Source organism: Thermobia domestica, chromosome 10 (genome assembly GCF_964235325.1).
Source record: "Thermobia domestica chromosome 10, izTheDome1.hap1.1, whole genome shotgun sequence".
Lineage (NCBI taxonomy): Eukaryota > Metazoa > Arthropoda > Insecta > Zygentoma > Lepismatidae > Thermobia > Thermobia domestica.
Window position 1 is genome coordinate 102,624,773 of NC_137463.1, and position 19,243 is coordinate 102,644,015.

The window sequence follows — 19,243 nt, forward strand, 5'->3', positions numbered from 1 at the left end:
CATACTTCCTGCAACTGTTTAGTTGGAATTAATTGAAGTCAAATCTTTAAGTTTTACGACCCACGGTTATACCGGCTAGGGTAAAGGAGACGGTGATGATGAGAAATGAATGAAATGGTGAAATGAAGAAAGTGGGAGAAAACGGGAGAACTCCGAGAAAACCCATGCACATGGTGTTTGCTCACCACAAAATTCCCTTGGTGCGAGCTGGGGTCGAACCAAGGATCCCATGCACCAAAGGTGAATGCTTTATCACTGAGCCACCGCGGCCCCTCTGAAATTATTTATAGGAGAGGGTGACTACGTTATGAAAACTTGATATCGAACACATTTGTTTAAAAATACCAGCTTTTTGTGAAATATTGCTTAATATTCAGGAAAACCTAAGTCAATAAAATAATAATAATAATCTTAAATTAAAAACGATCTGGACCTAGTGAATTGGCACAATTCCACGAATTAAAAAGAATTTGTTTACTTCTCCAAGGACTTAAACCCTGTTGCTTTCAATATACGAAATATATGCTACATATTGAACTGTCAAATATATGCTTTAGACAACTGTCAAATATATGCTACATAAAATGCCCTATACAATATAATGTAGTATAGACTCATCATTTCTAGGTTGTCTAAAGAACACTTTTGTTTTAGCAAGAAAGGAAGAAAATAGAAAATGCTCAGTTTTAACCTAGTAGAAAATTTGTAGATTTAAGGGAAAATGCACAGAGTTGTTGGATATTAAATGTAGTTCAGATTAATGGAGTAAGACACCGTAATTAGTTTATTGTTTGAAATATACTGGGAGTGACCAAGCCATTACCTATGGAAATATCGAAAGAGATACGTTAATGGTGTTAGTTGCAAACTGTTGTAGAAATGAAAAATTTAAGGAAATCTCTAAAACTCTGAAATCACAGATCCAAATTGACTGACTGTTAAGTAAAACTGCTAAATCTGACTAAAGCAAATATATATATATATATATATATATATATATATATATATTAATGACCTGTGTTACAGTTTCAGACATATCATTCTCATATCAAAACTACGATAGAAGTAAATTATGAATAAAGGTGAATTTACAGTTCTGGAATACCAACAAATGATTTTGCTAGATGTAAATTTGGGGAAAACTTTTTTATAAGGATTCAGATTTATTTATTGATTTGTTTGTTTATTAGCTTCCCCATGCCGTACACGTCGCCAACACCTAGTGGCCCACTTGCCTGTAAATGGCGACCGTCGATATAGCGACGCGTCGAAGGATTGCCACTAGTGGCAGAGATTCGTCGAGTCGTAGCAGATATCTAGAATCGGGGGTATTGAAGTTACCAACGCGTAACAGCGAGGACATCATTTTGATACGCGCTCCTTTGCTTTGTCACGGAGAATCGTAAAGGGACCAACATGAACTATCGCCAGTCATGTGCATGCGGTTATTATTTTATATTATTTTTCCCTGACGAATTGTTATTATAAGGACAATAGTTGAGCTTCAGGGGTCAAGAGTAACTCCTGCCTTTACATCATGACGTGAAAAATCTTGAGATAGGTGCGTATAATTGTATGAATTTAGATGGCAACTTTCGCCGATCACTAGCAAGTGAATATGGGAGAACTATGAAAAAAGTACACAGACAGTTGCCATTTTGCTATAAAATTACATGGCGAGTGCATCTGATCTGATTCCAAACAGCTATCGTCAAATATACACGGTTAAAGGGGCACTCTGATTAGAAATATTAAAAAGACTTCAACTATTTATCACTCTACAAGCTGTGTCTTCATAATCGCCTCCGTGGCGAATGGGAAGAATACGCAACTAGTAATCCTAAGGTTGGTGGTTCGCGCCCAGCTCAAGGCACCTTTTTATTTATTTATTTTTTTTTTTTTACTTTTTTAAAAAATGTTTTTAGACTCACCTTAATGCAAACAAATTATGCATATAGGCGATTTAACGTATTTTAGGGGAATAATTTTGTGGTTCGTTGGCTATCCGTCGCTTCTCTTCCACTGGTGGTATAATTTTCTAAACGGAAGTGGGACCACCGCCGATCGCCGCTGCAGGACTGCCAATTTTTGGGGACATGTTGCTAGTTGCCTATCGGTAGTCCACCGACGCTTACGGCATGGGGTTGTCCCCTTACAAGTGAGGCAGATTGTAATCGACCAAGAGTGTTTTGGAACAATGGGGAACATCTTCCGACTTCGACTTCTGCGTAATCCGTTTAGGATCAAGTCGAATCAAAGCTGCCCCACGAGAAGGTAGAACAAGTGAGGCAATCGTTCCAAGCGTACGCGCCTTTGGCGTGGGAGACCCGGGTTCGATTCCCGACGAGAGCTCATGTGGTTCGGATTCCACGTTAATCAGTAGGTCCACGTCTCATATAGCCTAGCTGCTGAACGGGACGATAAACTAAAATCAACTCAACTCAAGCAATCGTTCCAAGCACTACGCTCGAGAGCCTCCGTCTCATTCAAGACTTAGACTCTTCAGGAAAAGTAACAAGTTTATTACTTGTAATTTATTCTTTGAGTCAAAGTATTTTGTAATAAACCATCGTTTTGTAAGATATTTTTACGATTGTATACTATTAATTTCGAAAATTGTACTCATAATACAATTTCCCATCATGGATTTGAAAAAATCAAAGTTTGAACAAAGAAAGATCTCCGATCCACATGTCTCTTCATGTTTGATATGGAAGTCTCATCTTCATTATTGACCCTTATTATTTTAGTCCTAGGCAACGCGAATCGACGGGATGGCTCTAAATGAAAACATTAATTTAGATGGTTAAGTAATCAGGAAATTCCTGCCGTTATTTTACGAAACACAACTGATCTTGAGGGGAAAAAAACAATTTTGCTTACCAGGGGGAGGGGGCAAATCATCTGCTTACGTTTCCTTAACTACGAAGGCAAGGGCGCCGATCCTGGGGAGGCGGCTGGCCAGGCCCCCCAATGATCGTGTGGGCCCCCTTTGTATTTATGAATATAAAATAGTTGGCATAATTTGAGTGCAATTTGTCTTAAAATCCTCATATATATATATATATATATATATATATTCTACTTTTGAATGCCCCCCTCCAAATTTACAGAGAAATCGGCGCCCTTTTTTTTAATAATGGCAAACTAGTCCATTTCATCACGATATATCACGTTTGGTACTAAGATATCTTCTTCTGGCCGTATATATCCTTCACACTTTGTTGGAGACAAAATTGTTCTTTTCCCAAGAAAACAGGATGAGAGAAGCTATAATGAGAGAAGCTATACACCAGCATGAACTGAAAACAATAGCTATTACCAATAGTACTCTAATCCTGGATAAATACGTCATTACAGCAAAATATCAATAAGTTATGTCATTATATTGCTTCGGTTCTTATTAACATGAAAATTATAATGTTTTGTATAAAAAAAAGATGGGATGGGACGGGATGGGATTCGATCTTGTGTCAAAATAGTGTAAGAATGACTAATCCACCACGCTACCCACCTAACCATGGAAACTACTTTTTCCTTGTTCTCTTTTTCTTAACAAATAAATGCTAATATCCATAGCGCATGTCACTTCCAACCTCAAGACAGGAGATTTCCTCTTTGTTTCTATATTTCCGTACGACATCTTGGTTACAGAAGCTAATTTATGTTTGGCAAACCATTTAGATACTAGGTTTAAACCAATAAATTCAATATTTTACTTCACTTTCCAGTTCCTTACGCCAGCTCGTTCACTGCCTATTGTCAATTTTCCTCCGCAATCGTGCTTTGCTACTGAAAAAATCCCTAGAAATCATGATTGCCAGTATACACAAAACAGAGCATAATTTTGTTTTTTGCTTATATTTTTATTATTTTATTATATTTTTGGAAATATCTCCTTAGATGGATTGCTTTCTATTATCTCCACATACTAATAACTGAATTTTACCCATGAACGTAAGGAAAATGGAATAAATGCGAAAAATCGTGAGTTACACTATACGCGCAATTTTCATTGCGCATGGGAGTACTTTTCTTAACTGTGAATTGTTATCTATCTTTTAACCAACATGTTTTGTCTCGACTGAATAACAGCCCAATGTGATGACTATAAACTCTTTGCAATAATGTGATCGTCTTAACTTCATAACACTTGTGTTTACTATTCATAATTGTCAATTGTTCCTTCCTCCTTTATTTTTATTTTTTATTTTTTATTTTTTTATTTTTTATTTTTTTCTTTTAATTTGTTCCAATTTACTTTTCTATATAGTTTTTTTCACACCACATTGTTCTGTATTACCTTTGTAACAGCCTAATGTAACTATAATTAAATTGTCAATAAAGTCTTTTAAAAAAAGTGATTAGCATTGTGGTTTTCTAAACCGGTGATCCGAAATCGAGTCTCCTCCTTGTCATTTACATCTTTTTAAAACGTTTCATTTACAAGGCTAAGCTCCAGTTGGATGCTGCTAAATGAAAGATAATCTCCAGTGGAGAAATTCAGTGATTATGTAATCCTGAAAATAAAGGAAGAAAAATGAATGGAGAAAACGAGTTACAGAGTTAATTCTGTTAATGGTTCTATATTTGATATTAACCGTTAATTTCGTGCATTTTTAAATTGTTGTTTATTGACACTATATTCTCCTTTTTTCTCCTTGTGTCTCAATGTGTAAATTTTTACAAATATTATTCAAATCAAGAACATTCAGTTATATTTACAACCTAAGGGGAAATACGCTTAGTACGGATAGTTCTCCAACTCGTTTCAGTCTTATCGAATTTTCCATTTTTAATATTTACAAATAAATTACTGCATACCAATATTTAGCAGTTTTAAAAGTCATTTAACGAATAATGAAATCGGAAAAGTTCTTTTTTCGAAATAATATTACGTATCAATCAGTGGCGCCGGAACCTAGGACCTCAGGCCCTGTTAGCCACTCAAAATTTTCACTGGCGGCTGGGCTCTTCTCCCGAATGGTCGACCCATATTTTAATTGATTTGCAGGTAGGACTACTGTTAATAGTTTCAAAACTCAGTGCAAGGCTTTGAGTGCAAGTATTTTGCAATCGCAAACAATAACAAAATGCATCATTAGTGATATTCTGGCTTTATACAATATAGCACGAGATGATGGCCACATAGTTGACCGAAATAGTGCGTATAAGTAAATTCTGGACCAATGAGAATTGGTTTGGGTGCAAGGGAGATGTTTAATTTTATTATGTACCCCATATCATCTGTTGGTAACTATAAGTATCTGTTACTTTCCTCTACCATTTCCCAACAAACTGCAACCATTTCTGCATAGGAGTTATTATGTAACATACAATTAACCACAGTCCACGATTTACGTGCGTCAAAAAGATTGGTGTTTTTAACATCAAAGAACAAATGCGTTCTCATATTCTATTAGGTAAGTAATTCTGACTTGTTAGGCTTTCGTATTATTATTATTATTATTATTATTATTATTATTATTATTATTATTATTATTATTATTATATGTATTAATACTTTTCTTTAAACTACAAGTTGGACAATTCTCTATGGAATCGACGCTAGCTAAATAGCACGTTCGCTGCGTTACGAATCACCAGTGGCTCGTGCGATATTTCATTTCTGTGCAGTGCCATTGTATGCATTGTATTATCTCTGTGCGTTTCTGGTATTTTCGTTTGAACAGAATTTTAACATTACTAGTATCCATGTGCTAACCTTTAACGAGAAACACGGTTACTTGTATAGCACTGAGATTCAAACTCAGTTTTACACTGCCACAGCGAACGTGATAGAAATGTTGCACTGTGTATGCACAAATAGTACTTTAGCATATCTTAATAAAGTGATAGTCTACACTACATACTTTATTATTTGTAATATGAATGCTTACTGGGCATTTTTATATAAGTAGCTTAATCCATCCAAATCTTCTATTGGCATGTAATGAAAGCATGTATTGTTCAAGCCACACAAGAGACCTTGAAGAAAAGGAATAACTCCGGCTGATGGCATTACATTTGACATCAGTTTACCTATCACAAAAAGGCAAATAATCTTTTATACACAGAACGTAATACATAAACAAAGAAACAAATTTTACTTCATAGTTCAAAATTATACAAGTCTACTTACATTTTTTCCCTGCGGCTGATAATATCAATTTGCTTTCATGCTGGGTTAGCTTTCGAGGAGCAGAAGTGGTGCTTCTACACAGAAAACCATCTGAGAGAAGAATCAAATCGACTGATTATTGAAAGTTACTGTTCAAATGTACCCTTTAAATATCAAGAACAAATGAAACCATTAAAAGATAGTTTCCGGAAAAGAAGGCGTGTTTTGATTCCATTGAAAGGACGAAACCTGTGAATATTTTTTCGGTTTCCCGTTAAATTTTCTTGGTGAACAGAGCTATTCGATTTGCGACATATATCCTGCACCAAACTGGGACACGTGTTTTTTTAAACACACAATTTCGTATCATTCTATCATATCTTTATTCATTTCAAGTGATGTCTAGCATAGGACCCCACTTCATTTAAATCTGACATAGTTTTATGCCCCTGCACTATAGAGTAAAAGTGTTTGGCATTATGACAGATTTTATCGCTTTCAATATCTCCGAAATTTATCAAATATACAGAACAGAAAACCTTGGAGCAATGTTAAGCCTGTTATGAGGGTATTCCTGCTTCATATTTCTATTCCTATACTCCAGTTTTTATTGTTGACCAGTTTGTGATACAAGAACATTTAATTAAGGTTTGAACTGACGAACTAAAATGCATTAGCCATTAGAGGCTACGGAATAATTTCTCCTTTGGGTGTAATATCCTCAAAAGAAAATGTGTTTTCAAGATAAGTAAAAAACTTCGGGGGGGGGGACACAAAATCACTAAAGAAGATACTAAGTGGTTCAAGAATGGAAGGTTCTATTTTCCTCTTTTGATAAAAATGAGCTGTCAGTATCCTCCTATTTAACTTTGGTGTTTCATGCATTTACACTGAAAAACTGGATATTCTTCTTGATAATTATATTATTTATGCTAAGGTTACTACAATAATAAAACATTAAAAGTATGAATATATTACCTTTTGGTGGAAACAATCGACTAAAACAAACAGATAGCTCAGTGATCGACATGAGAATTGAGGAACAGACATTGTATGTTTTCCTAAGATTTACCTAGATAGAAACTACTTTAGGTTGATAAAAATACAGAAGTCCATCAGGTGGATTCTCGAAGGATTAAATGTGACAAATAATACTTTGTCCAACTGGATATATTAAGTGCTTCATTTTTCAATTATTTTAAGTAAATGTGATAAATGTGATCATCGTTGAGCTCCTTATCTTGCATTATGATGAACACTCAATTATCTTACCCTGAATGCGTTACATTTACAATGCATTACTGGAACATTCAAATGCTTTCAAAATATATTTTAGTGCTTATATGTTGCTTGCTCAAGAATTGATTTTAGCACTTGTATAATCTCAGTTCACGAAGATTTCAAGTTAATAGAATTAAGCAATTTATTTTGAAAGATAACACGTCCATTCATACAAATTTTGTGAAAAATACGGAAGGAACACCCTTCTTCCAAAAGAAAAAATGAAAAAGCGCCAGAAGTATTGAAATATATGTTATCATTCTTACTATTCTGGTAAATAATATGAGACAATTTCAACATTTTTTTTACCACATGAAATTTATCTAGATGCCTAATATTACGTTATACAATGAATTCATATGAACGGGTTAATTTTATCTGTCATTATTATCATTTTGATCGAGTAATTATTTCTGAGAATTAATTTCTGCAATATACTTTGCTCTAATATTTTATATGCACTAAAGATTATTATAGTGCCTCTATTTTGCAGTCATATCATATAGAATTTTACGTTAATAGATTATCTATTACAAAGAATATGTTAGGAAAACAGTCTTTCAAATTGGTGAAGTTTTCTAACGGAAGTAAATAACATGAACAAACTACATGTATATGTTTGCATGTAAGAATTATATACTTTAAAGGTATATTACAGGAACTATGAAAGAATACAACCTCCGAATTTGCCTCCGTTTGTTGTTCTTAATATGATAATTCTTGTAAACGGAATATTTTCAGCATCCCATCTATGTTAATACAAATGTCCTAAACGTTTACATGGCTGTTTGCAAACTTTACTATCAGAAAAAAATAACAGAAGAGCAAAGCTTTTTGAAACTTGTCAGAGTTTCTTTCACGTTCATATTCAAAATTCTGGCACAATCTCGCTTTATATGTAGGTAACATATACCACATATACAAAATATATCACTGTAAACACAAATACACATTTTCTCACTAGAATCCTCCTCTATATCAGAGATTTGATCATTAAGAAAAAGCAATATCAATTATCGTTTCATAAACATTTAAATACTAGCAAACAACAAAAAGAAAATAAGTGAAAACAGAAATCTACCACGTAAATATGAGATTAACAATTTCTAAAACCAATTTATACTTGGATAACACGTAGAGTGCTAGAATCTATTGTGAGAAACGATTAAAGAACCTTTTTACAGTGGTTTTCACATCAGTTGTATTACTAAAAATTCCAAAGATCACGGCACTTAAAAATTAATGCAATGTTAAAGCTGCTTATAAATTTAAAAATCAATGTAATATTGTAGTGAACACTTAATATTTATAACCTTGCTGGAATACCACTTAAATAAACAGATACGAAAGAATGACCAAAGCGCCAAATTTATACTAATAATATTTGTATAACAGTTTCGGCAATGTAATATTGCCTTCACCAGACACTTTATGAAAGATCAATCCAAGAATTACAACTTCAATATTCACTGAAAGTGAAAGAAGGGTACGCCCACACTTCCCACAGCCAATCCTAGATACTATAACTTTAAAAAGCAATATCAATCGGCTCATTTGGGACACAATTAAAACCAAAGAAGTGGAAAGCAGTAAAAAAGTGAGAGGGAACATTGATGATAAACTACTTATATTTGTTAGAGAAGAAGTGGTGAGAAATTTGGACGATTTGGAACAGAAATTTGAGCAGGAAGAGTGACAGACTGAAAGAAAACGAGTAGCAGTAACAGAAAAGATACAATTAACAAACCAAGAGAAGAAGTGTATAATTAGGTTATAAGTTTAAAGTGAAAGAGATATGAAAGAGAAGGGGAAAGTGTTTTCACTAGAACAAGTCAGAATGGAAATAAAGGAAGAAGAACAGAGGGAAAGAATAAGGAGAAAGGCAGTAGCAATAGTGAAAAAGAACATAGGCACAAGAAAAGGAAACCCTAAGAAGGAAGATAAAGAGGAATTGACAGCATTAAGGAAAAGAAAGGACATCGTAATCGGGCAAACAGACAAAGGAGAAATAGTGATAATGGAGAAAAGATCGTACAAGGAGAAACTTGAGGAATTATACGATGGAACATATGAAGTAATAGGGGACAGGAACGTAAAAGATGTAAGAAAGATAATAATAGAGAACGGAGAGAAGAAAATATTCAAGAAATTAATGGAAAAAGCAGGCAGAATACCAAATGTGAAATGATTTCTCATAATATTTAAATAGGAAATTAAACTGAGACCATTGATGAACTGTAGGAATAATATTTTTGAGCTGTTAGCAGAAGAGATAAAAGGAATTGCAGAAAAAATAAGAGGACAAAAAAACGACTGAAAAACACAGAAGAGGTGAAGAGTATGTTAGAACAAATAGATGACAGCAAAGAAAGAACAATTTTGTTCAGTGTAGATGTGAAGGCAATGTTTCCTAGCATTAAGAGAGAATACGTCATTAAGATAATAGAAAAAATGAGGTAATACCATAAGAATGTGGAGAAAGTGATAAGAGCCCTAAAATGGATTTGGGAGAACAAGTGGTAAAGATAAAAGAAGAGCTAAGCATAGGATCGAGATTGAGTCCGGTACTCGTGAAAATCGTAATGAACAAATGGGAACATAAAGTGAAAGGAGGAGGACAGGATCTTATAATGTTTTGTAGATACGTAGATGATTGTCTGGGAATATGGAAAGGGGCTAAGAGGCAACTGGAGAAATGTGTTAAAAGAATTGATGAAGAAGTAAAAATCACGTTAGAAATGGAAGTGGAAGAGGAGAATAAGATAAACTTTATGCATATGATAATGGTGAAAGTCGATAAAAAGATCCAAACAAGCAGTACAGGAAAGAATGCTCTGCTAGGACATACTGTCATAAGAGGAGTGGTGTAGATGTAGGGACTAAGAGGTACCTTATAAGGAACATATAAAGGATAGAAATGATAGATGGTGACGATGGAAGAAGGAAAGAGGACATAGAAATAACAAACAGAAAATGGATACAGAAGATTTGAGAGAAGGGAGAGGAGACAAGAAGGAAGAAAAGACAGAAGGATGAAAAAGGAGATGGTTTGGAATTGAGAGTTCAAGTGATAGGACAGAGAGTCTTAAGATGTTGATCAGAAAAGGGTGGGTTAAAACATATTTAAAAAAAGGAGAGAGAGACTTAGTAAGAGAGAAAAAGAAGAGTAAAGAGAAAGAAATAAAGGCAAAAGAGGAAGGACTAGTATATTGATTCAGTTGTAAAGAGTGTAATATGAAATACATAGGAGAAACAGAAAAGAGATAGGAAGAAAGAATAAGACAACATAAAAATGACGTCAGATTAAGAAGAGAGCAAAATGCTGTATATAAACGCGTTAAAGACACATGTCATGAAGTAGATTGAGAAAGAATCCAAGGACTGGAGAGGGAAAAGTGAAGTATGATACGTAAGTGGAAAGAAGTTCAATAGATCAAGAACAATGAGAAGGATGTATTGAATTGGACAAGCGCAGCCTTATGATTCATGAGTTCTGGAATGCAGTGCTAGACAAAATAGAAAGGAAAGTACTAAACAAGTAAACAACACTACAGAAAGGCAGGTGTCAAAATTCAGAACAGATGTGCGAATTGTTGGAGAAAGTATGTGATAAGCACCTAATTTAAAATGTACATTTTGTACCTAATTAAAAATGTACGTTTTGTATAGATGTTTTAAAAAGTGAAGGGGGAAACTTGACTGGCTCTGGGAAATGTGGGCATGTCCTTTTAATTTCTGTGGATATTTAATATTCTTGGATTGATCTTTCATAAAGTGTCAGATAAAGGCGATGTTACATTGCTGAACTTGTTACATAGGTAATATTAATATAAATTTGGTGCTTTAGTCAGTTCTGTTTTATTAACACTGCGAATAATTCCGAATCTGTAACGAATAAGATACAATAAGAAAGAAGAATAAATTTGGCATTTTTTTTCTATCATCTATTTGTTATTCCATTAGCAGTTTGTTTTCCCTGGTAACTTTATACTACAGGAACAGAAATACTGCAGTTGCGGTTTAGGAAAAAATATTGTTCTGCTGTGAATGTTGCATTTTCTACGAACAGTTTTTGATTTTTAGAATACTACAAATGTGTAATGGTTATGCTGTCTTTTTCCATTGCTATTGCTAGTGCCAAATGTTGTTATTTTGTAATTATTAGCTTAATTTGAGTTCGCAGATTAAGACACACAATGGCAACATTGAGCTTACGTCATCGTTCATAATGTGTAGTAGCTTCTGTTATCAACTTAGGGATTTCAACAATGCAAGTGATGATGGATGCGAGTAATCAAAATATGAAGAACAGAAGTGTTATATTTTCCATATCCTCGCATATTGTATATCGTATTATATGATAATATGCATAGGTATTCCATTTTCGAGCGAGATTATATCCTCGACCATACCAAATTAGGAGAGATTTTACTCACTTTCCGATAAATTTCACGTTCGCTTCTTTCATTTGTATGTTTGACCGAGGAAAATTTATGGTTGTTGTGGATTGAACTTATAAAGAAAAGATCAAATTCACTTGCAACACAAATCTGTAATCGCAATTAAAATACTGAATTTTAGTCCACATGGAATTGGTAAAAATTTGATGTGATTCACTGGATCAAGTCCTGGCTGAAGTCAAGGATCATTCTTAATGCAGCAATGAGTGATACGTGATACTTTATAAAGATTATTTCCGGCCTTTGTATAGAGTTTCTTTTATGGCAACTGGAAAGCTGGTCGTTGATTGCTGCTGTCGTGTGATGACGTCAATCGCCATGCACCTATGACTATTTTAAAGCAATCAGCGTGTTGGTGTCGTCATGTGCTGTGGTTTGCCAGAAAACTCAGTTTATCTCCCTTTTGACATAATAATATGACATTTTGACAAACAACATTGTCTCTTACATGACAAATCTTGTTAACCATCGAGCAAAGACAATATAACATCTCACTTCGACCATAATTAAACATTAAATTTCACGAGTCAAATCTTACAGATATAATAAGAGAGTCGGACAGTAAATTGAATTCAGAAGCTTGCAGCATGCAAATATGGTGATTTTTATACCTTAGACAATGGGCTACTGCCCACCAATTTTGGACCAGATCCAGCCAGTGGTTATCGAGAAATAAAATACAACATACAAGATGAGCCGAGCCAAGTCAAACCTGTCCCTGACCGAGCTGGCCACCAAATAGCGATTTTTATTCCTTAGACGATGGGCTACTTGTCCTCCAAATTGGGTTTAGATCAGACCAGTAGTTATCGGGAAATCAAGCCACACATATACATTAGGGTGGGCCGAAAAAGGCCGAAAAAATTTTTTTTTAGAAAATTAAGATTGAGTACCGTGCAAAAGTTGTATAATGTTATGTTATGTTTCCTCACCAAAACAGAGCTGGATTAAAAGATATTTAACCGGGCCCCGGGGGCCCCAAAGAACGTTAATTTTGAAAAAAAAGTAGCCAGCAATGAAAACATTATTAAAATATATTTTTTTAAAAAGTTAAGTTTGAGTACCATGCAAAAGTTGTATAATATTACGTTATGTTTCTTCACCAAAATAGAGCCGGATAAAAAAATATGTAACCGGGTCCTGGGGGCCCGAAAGAACGCTAATTTTGAAAAAATGTAGCCAGCAATGAAAATATTATTAAAATATATTTTTAGAAAGTTAAGTTTCAGTGCAAAAGTTGTATAATGTTATATTATGTTTCCTCACCAAAACAGAGCCGGATTAAAAGATATTTAACCGGGCCCCGGGGGCCCCAAAGAACGTTAATTTAAAAAAAAAATAGTTGCGAGTAGTGAAAATATTGAAATATTTTCTTTAGAAAGTTAAGTTTGAGTACCATGCAAAAGTTGTATAATATTATGTTTCTTCACTAAAATAGAGCCGAATAAAAAATATTTAACCTGGCCCCGGGGGCCCGAAAGAACGGTAATTTTGAAAAAAAAAAGTAGCCAGCAATGAAAATATTATTAAAATATGTTTTTAGAAAGTTAAGTTTCAGTGCCGTGCAAAGTTGTATAATGTTATATTATGTTTCCTCACCAAAACAGAGCCGGATTAAAAGATATTTAACCGGGCCCCGGGGGCCCCAAAGAACGTTAATTTTGAAAAAAAAAGTTGTGAATAGTGAAAATATTTTTGAAATATATTTTTTTAGAAAGTTAAGTTTGAGTACCGTGCAAAATTTATAATGTCATGTTTCCTCACCAAAACAGAGCCGGATAAAAAGATATTTAACCGCGCCCCGGGAGCCCAAAAGAACGTTAATGCTGAAAAAATATGGTTGTGAGTAGTGAAAATATTATTGAAATATTTGTTTTCAGAAAATTAAGTTTGATTACCGTGCAAAAGTTGTATAATATTATGTTTCTTCACTAAAATAGAGCCGAATAAAAAATATTTAACCTGGCCCCGGGGGCCCGAAAGAACGGTAATTTTGAAAAAAAAAGTAGCCAGCAATGAAAATATTATTAAAATATGTTTTTAGAAAGTTAAGTTTCAGTACCGTGCAGAAGTTGTATAATGTTATATTATGTTTCCTCACCAAAACAGAGCCGGATTAAAAGATATTTAACCGGGCCCCGGGGGCCCCAAAGAACGTTAATTTTGAAAAAAAAAAGTTGTGAATAGTGAAAATATTTTTGAAATATATTTTTTTAGAAAGTTAAGTTTGAGTACCGTGCAAAATTTATAATGTCATGCTTCCTCACCAAAACAGAGCCGGATAAAAAGATATTTAACCGCGCCCCGGGAGCCCAAAAGAACGTTAATGCTGAAAAAATATGGTTGTGAGTAGTGAAAATATTATTGAAATATTTGTTTTCAGAAAATTAAGTTTGAGTACCGTGCAAAAGTTGTATGATGCTATGTTTCTTCCCCAAAACAGAGGCAGATAAAAATATTTCACCAGGCCCTGCGGGTCCGAAAAGTGTTATTTTGTTGTTCTTTTTATATATATACCATTATTTTAAGTATGTATACAAAATTGGTTAAGATTCCTAATACTTTAACTTGACCCCAGGATTTTAAATGTTCTGATCTGATGTGCAGCTCTTCATCTGATTGGTGTTTAGTAGATATAATAGTACGGACACAAATACATAAGGTAAGGTTGAAAAATTGACCAACAAACACCAAACCAGCGCAGAACTCACCACGTGGAGATGGCTACATAGCGAGTTCCTCCCACCCACCCTCCTCTTACTTAAAGCTCCTTAGCGGAATCTTGGGACAAAATATTGAGATTTATGTCCAAAGCTTGGTAGATACTTTCGTGCTTCCAGTTTTGCGCGAATATAATCGTCTCGTGCAACACTATCGCATACTTCTGAAGAATATTCTGTTACTACCTTTAGACACTTCTCCAAAGCCTGCGTGTGGAAGGGGAACGTGACAAACTGAAACCTCCTCTTTTCCACAATCATTTCGGTTGGTTCTTCTATTGATACGTTAGCCGAAATTGGAGGTTTCGTTACTAATACTTCTGACCAATCGGTCAAATCGATATAATCCGCATATTCTTCAGTGCTTTGTCTATTGCAATTGTCAATTAGAACTATAGCTTGGTATTTTTGGCCATCAAAATAGAGACCCTTAAAATTAGTAGCTTTACACTGTAGACGGTTTCTTTTTTCTTTTTTGCTAGTTTCGTACGGATTTTGTTTTTATCTACTACCTTGTCTTAGTTAGTTTTGTTCAGTAAATTCATATCTTCTAAAACAGCGGATACAATTTTAGCAGCCGATCTATTCGATATACCTGTTAAATCTTTTGCGGTACTCATTTGCTTAGGGCTCACTATTGTTTATTTAGGTTTACTTTAGATTTTATTCTCTAAACGATAGCTCCATGCGAACTCTTCATCGTCTGAATTCGGGGTGGAAGCGCTTAATGTATGTTCCAAGTACGGGATTGAGGCTAACGATTGTAACCCTCTTGTAATTGGTACCGCAGCATCATAATCGATCTGTGTGTCATGCTTTCTTTTGAGCCTATGGGTTTCTGCTTCAAACTACATTGCAACTCGTCTTTGTCTCTGATTTCTCTGATCTAATATGAGCTCCCACTCCAAAAGCGGTATATAATTTGATTTACCACACTTACAGGTTAATCTATCGCAGCATTTGCAAGAGAAAATATCACATAACTTCTGAACACCGTTCTTAAATTTCTTTAATTTGGCTCTTAATAGGGTTAATGATCGTTTTGCATTTTGAGTTGTAATTCAAAATCATATGCTTAATTCGAAGTCAAGACAATACAGGAAGAGAGGCTCGCAGCCATATTGTTTCTAGTTTATTTGGATTCAGCAATGTAAGCGCCGCCTTCGGAAAGCCAGTGTTATGTATTTTGCATCCAGATAGGAAAAACTGATATTCTCTTAAAGTTTGAGAGTTCTGAGGTGGACTCAACACAAAGGTTTTTCGTGTGTTAATATTGTGGCAGTATTCGTTTTTCAAATCGAAAATTATGTATAATTTTAATTTTATTTTAATCAATGTTTATGTTGCAAAGATTGCATTTTATAGAATATTAAGGTTAAGGTAAATAATTGTTACAAATTAAGTATAATGCAAGCTGCGGAATATTATTATCCAATAGTCAGCGAAATGTTGTAAATAGAATGTAAATAAAATGTTTCACTGAGAGTCTGCCAATGCAGGAAGGCAATGCAGACAATGCGTCAATTCTTGCATAGGCCAAATACTGTACATTGTAAAAGGAGAGATTGTAAGCTTTTGTGAACATTTCACAAATTCACGGATATGAGGAAATTGCTTAGAATCGAGAAATCAGAGTGTGTCGAGAGTTGCAGTTTTTGAGTCTTGACACATGGAAAGAATTTGTTTTTCCAAGTGAAAGGGGGTCGCACGTGCCATCCAGCAGACGACAGGAGTTGGACCAGGTTGAACAAAACTGGGAGACGAGAGGTCTTCAAGATCAGTCTTAGGAAGTTGAAGTTCAGTCTAGAGGATCAGTCTAGAGGAGTCTTGGATTGTTGGAACAGTCTTTAGAATCAGCGAGAATTAGTCCTTAGTAGTCTACATGATCAGTCTTTGAGTGTTTAGTCAGAGACAGCAGGACAGTCAAATGACAGTCAACGGCCAGTCATCTTAGAATACATTATTCTATCCACGGAGAACTTCGAGTCATCGTTAGCATTTGGGAGAATACCAAACTCAATGCTCGTCTACATCAACCACTAATTGGGAGTATCAACTTGGAGAAACTACATCCATCACCTAGGTCATCATTGGAGCAACATCAGAAACCAGCAGGTATGTGTAACTCCTATTCAGGGCTCAAAGGCTCAATACTCGATCATAGCAATACTCGTCTGGCAAATATTCCGATTATCCGTAGTTAATACATCACAACACTTACAGTCAGAAAGTTTATCTATGAGAAATATAATTGTTATTAACCGAATGAAGTAATGTTTTATTATTGTCTTGAATTGATCCCCAGTTGGTATAAAAACTTAAGTTAACCTCTCGCACATGAATATAAAATCATATTCCCACTCATTCTAGATGGTGAGTGGAAGGCGCTCAGTTTCACTCTAAAAGCATCCCCAAATATGACTGGGTTGTCAATATGGTAGTTGTGAAAGTTAGTTAAGCTCTTAATAGTTATTTGCATATATTGAAACCATGTATTTCATGTTTTATGTATTAATAGTATTGTCTGGTAAAATGTTATTATTACCTAAAACCATTTTATTTGAATAAAAAATTAGAAACTTTAGGGCCACGGGGGCCCGGTTAAATATTGTTTTAAAATCAACATATTTGACATGGCTTCATTTCGTACCAATGCACAACTTTTGATAACTACTCAATCCTGAATATCTGAAAAAAAAAATTTCGGCCCACCCTAATATACATACATGTATATAACACCTGGAATAAAATTATAAGCTCCCATATTTTATGCCGGGAACTGCAAACATGCAATTCTTTAAATAAAAATGAAATCAGACTAAAGCAAGCACTTGTTATTACTTATCTATGTTACAGCTTTGGCAATGCTTTGGCATTGCTTTAACCAGATACATTATGTTATTTCTTTCTTCATTATTTCTCTTCCATCATCAAACTTCTCCTTTATCTGCTTGTTGTATTACTAGTCTTTTCTTTTCTTAAGCTTTTTTACTCTTCTTTCTCTTCTTTTTATAAAGATATCTTTTCTCCTGTTTATATCTTATTTCACTATTGTCATCCTTTTCCTCTAGAAGAGTTAAAGAGCTTAAGGAAAAGAAAAGACATAATAATACAACAAGCGCACACAAAGGAGTAGTAGTTCTAATGATACAAGAGAATTGGTAATTTAAAGAAAGTGAAGGCAATTACACGTATATTGCCGAAGCTGTAACACATTAGCTATAACTGTTTGCTCCGGTGAAATTTTAATTTCTATGTTATACATAGTTCCAAGCTAAACTTAGCACGATTCAAATTCAATTCCTGTAGTGCTTCAGCACTGTAATTGTGTCTTAGGCTGGCCTCCTTTTTGGAAACCTAAGTATACTTCTTACAAGCAGGGTCGGTTCTAGACATTTCTTAAATGTAAGCTAATTATTTCGGCGCCCTCACCTAAATGATAATAAAAGAGTAGTAAGTTGTAATGAACAAAAATTCTTAATATTATTGGTACAATTGCAAATTTCTTTAGTATCTGTAGTCTCCCTATGAATATTAACGAAAAATTGCAAAATTATAACTAATTGAATGTAGATGAATACTAAACAAAGTTCCAATTTTAATAATTAATAGCATTTTTTATTAAATAAGCACAAGACACAACTAAGATATATTCCTAAGATGTATTTTGACAAGTAATTCTCGTTTTATTTGTTATTGTAAAGTTTGTGTTGTAAAGGCACTTTTCTGGCTTTCAATTTGGCAAAATCTCTTTATTATTGCATCCCTATCTCCATTTCATTGAGTATGTCATTTTTTATGACCATCATAGCTAGTCCATTTAATCGTTCTTAAAATATAGTTGATCTCACATAATTCTTTATTAATTTTAGCTTAGAAAAATTCCATTTACCACTGGCAACTGACTTTGGAGTGTGAGAAGTATTCTTAAGCTTACAAAAATGTTTGGAAATGAATCCACATAGCCATTTTTTTATGATGAAAAACAAGGTTTCGCTGGAGAGATACTGCAAGTCGATATAGGTGCAAATATTTGGAGCTCGTTGAAGAGATCGTTTTATCAATGTCACATTTCTCTTCATCACTCAACATAGTTTCAAGATTCATACATGCTCTCTTTAAAGTCTCTTTATCCCATATTTGCAGATTGTGTATTTGGTATAGAAATTCAAAGCATTTACTGTGGCTTTCCGTAAGTTGGAAACTTTCAGTGATGTGATTGCTTTGTCATGCACAACTTGGAAAGATGTTTTTCCTGACTCAATATGCTTATCTTTACTTTTATAAGATAATTGTTTTTTTATGTTCCTTGAGCAGATTTGACTTTCCTTTTCAACTCAGCACTCATTTCGATTTAGTCTGCAAGATCTGTTATGTCTGTAATCACACCATTCATTCAATCATCATACCTCATTTTTCAAGAAACCCTTGAACAGTTTTGATTAGATTATTTGAACTCTGTAGATCGGAGGTGACATTTTGTAACATTTTACTAACCACCTTAATTTTAAACAGTATCTCATGCCAGATGACTATACAGCAAAGAAACTCGAAACTCTGCAATTTTCTAGCAATTCCCAAAGCAGTGTTTCTGTCAAAGGCGTCAACTTTTTCGTCTTGGGAGGCTTTATACGCAGCATCATAAATTTACTCTGGATAGT

At 34.3% G+C, this 19,243-nt stretch overlaps 1 protein-coding gene across 2 annotated transcripts in view; it reads right to left on the reverse strand.

Annotated features, from left to right (window-relative positions):
• LOC145662607 (phospholipid-transporting ATPase ABCA1-like) overlaps nt 1–19,243 on the reverse strand; it is a 1,231,974-nt gene that overhangs the window by 1,155,412 nt on the left and 57,319 nt on the right. The window contains exon 4 of one of the 2 annotated variants that reach the window (XM_081728326.1): nt 6,143–6,232. The exons of the other annotated variant lie outside the window; for it this stretch is intronic. Within the exon in view, the coding sequence (XP_081584452.1) occupies nt 6,143–6,232 (90 nt within the window). The remainder of the gene's footprint in view (nt 1–6,142; nt 6,233–19,243) is intronic. 2 annotated transcript variants of the gene reach the window in all.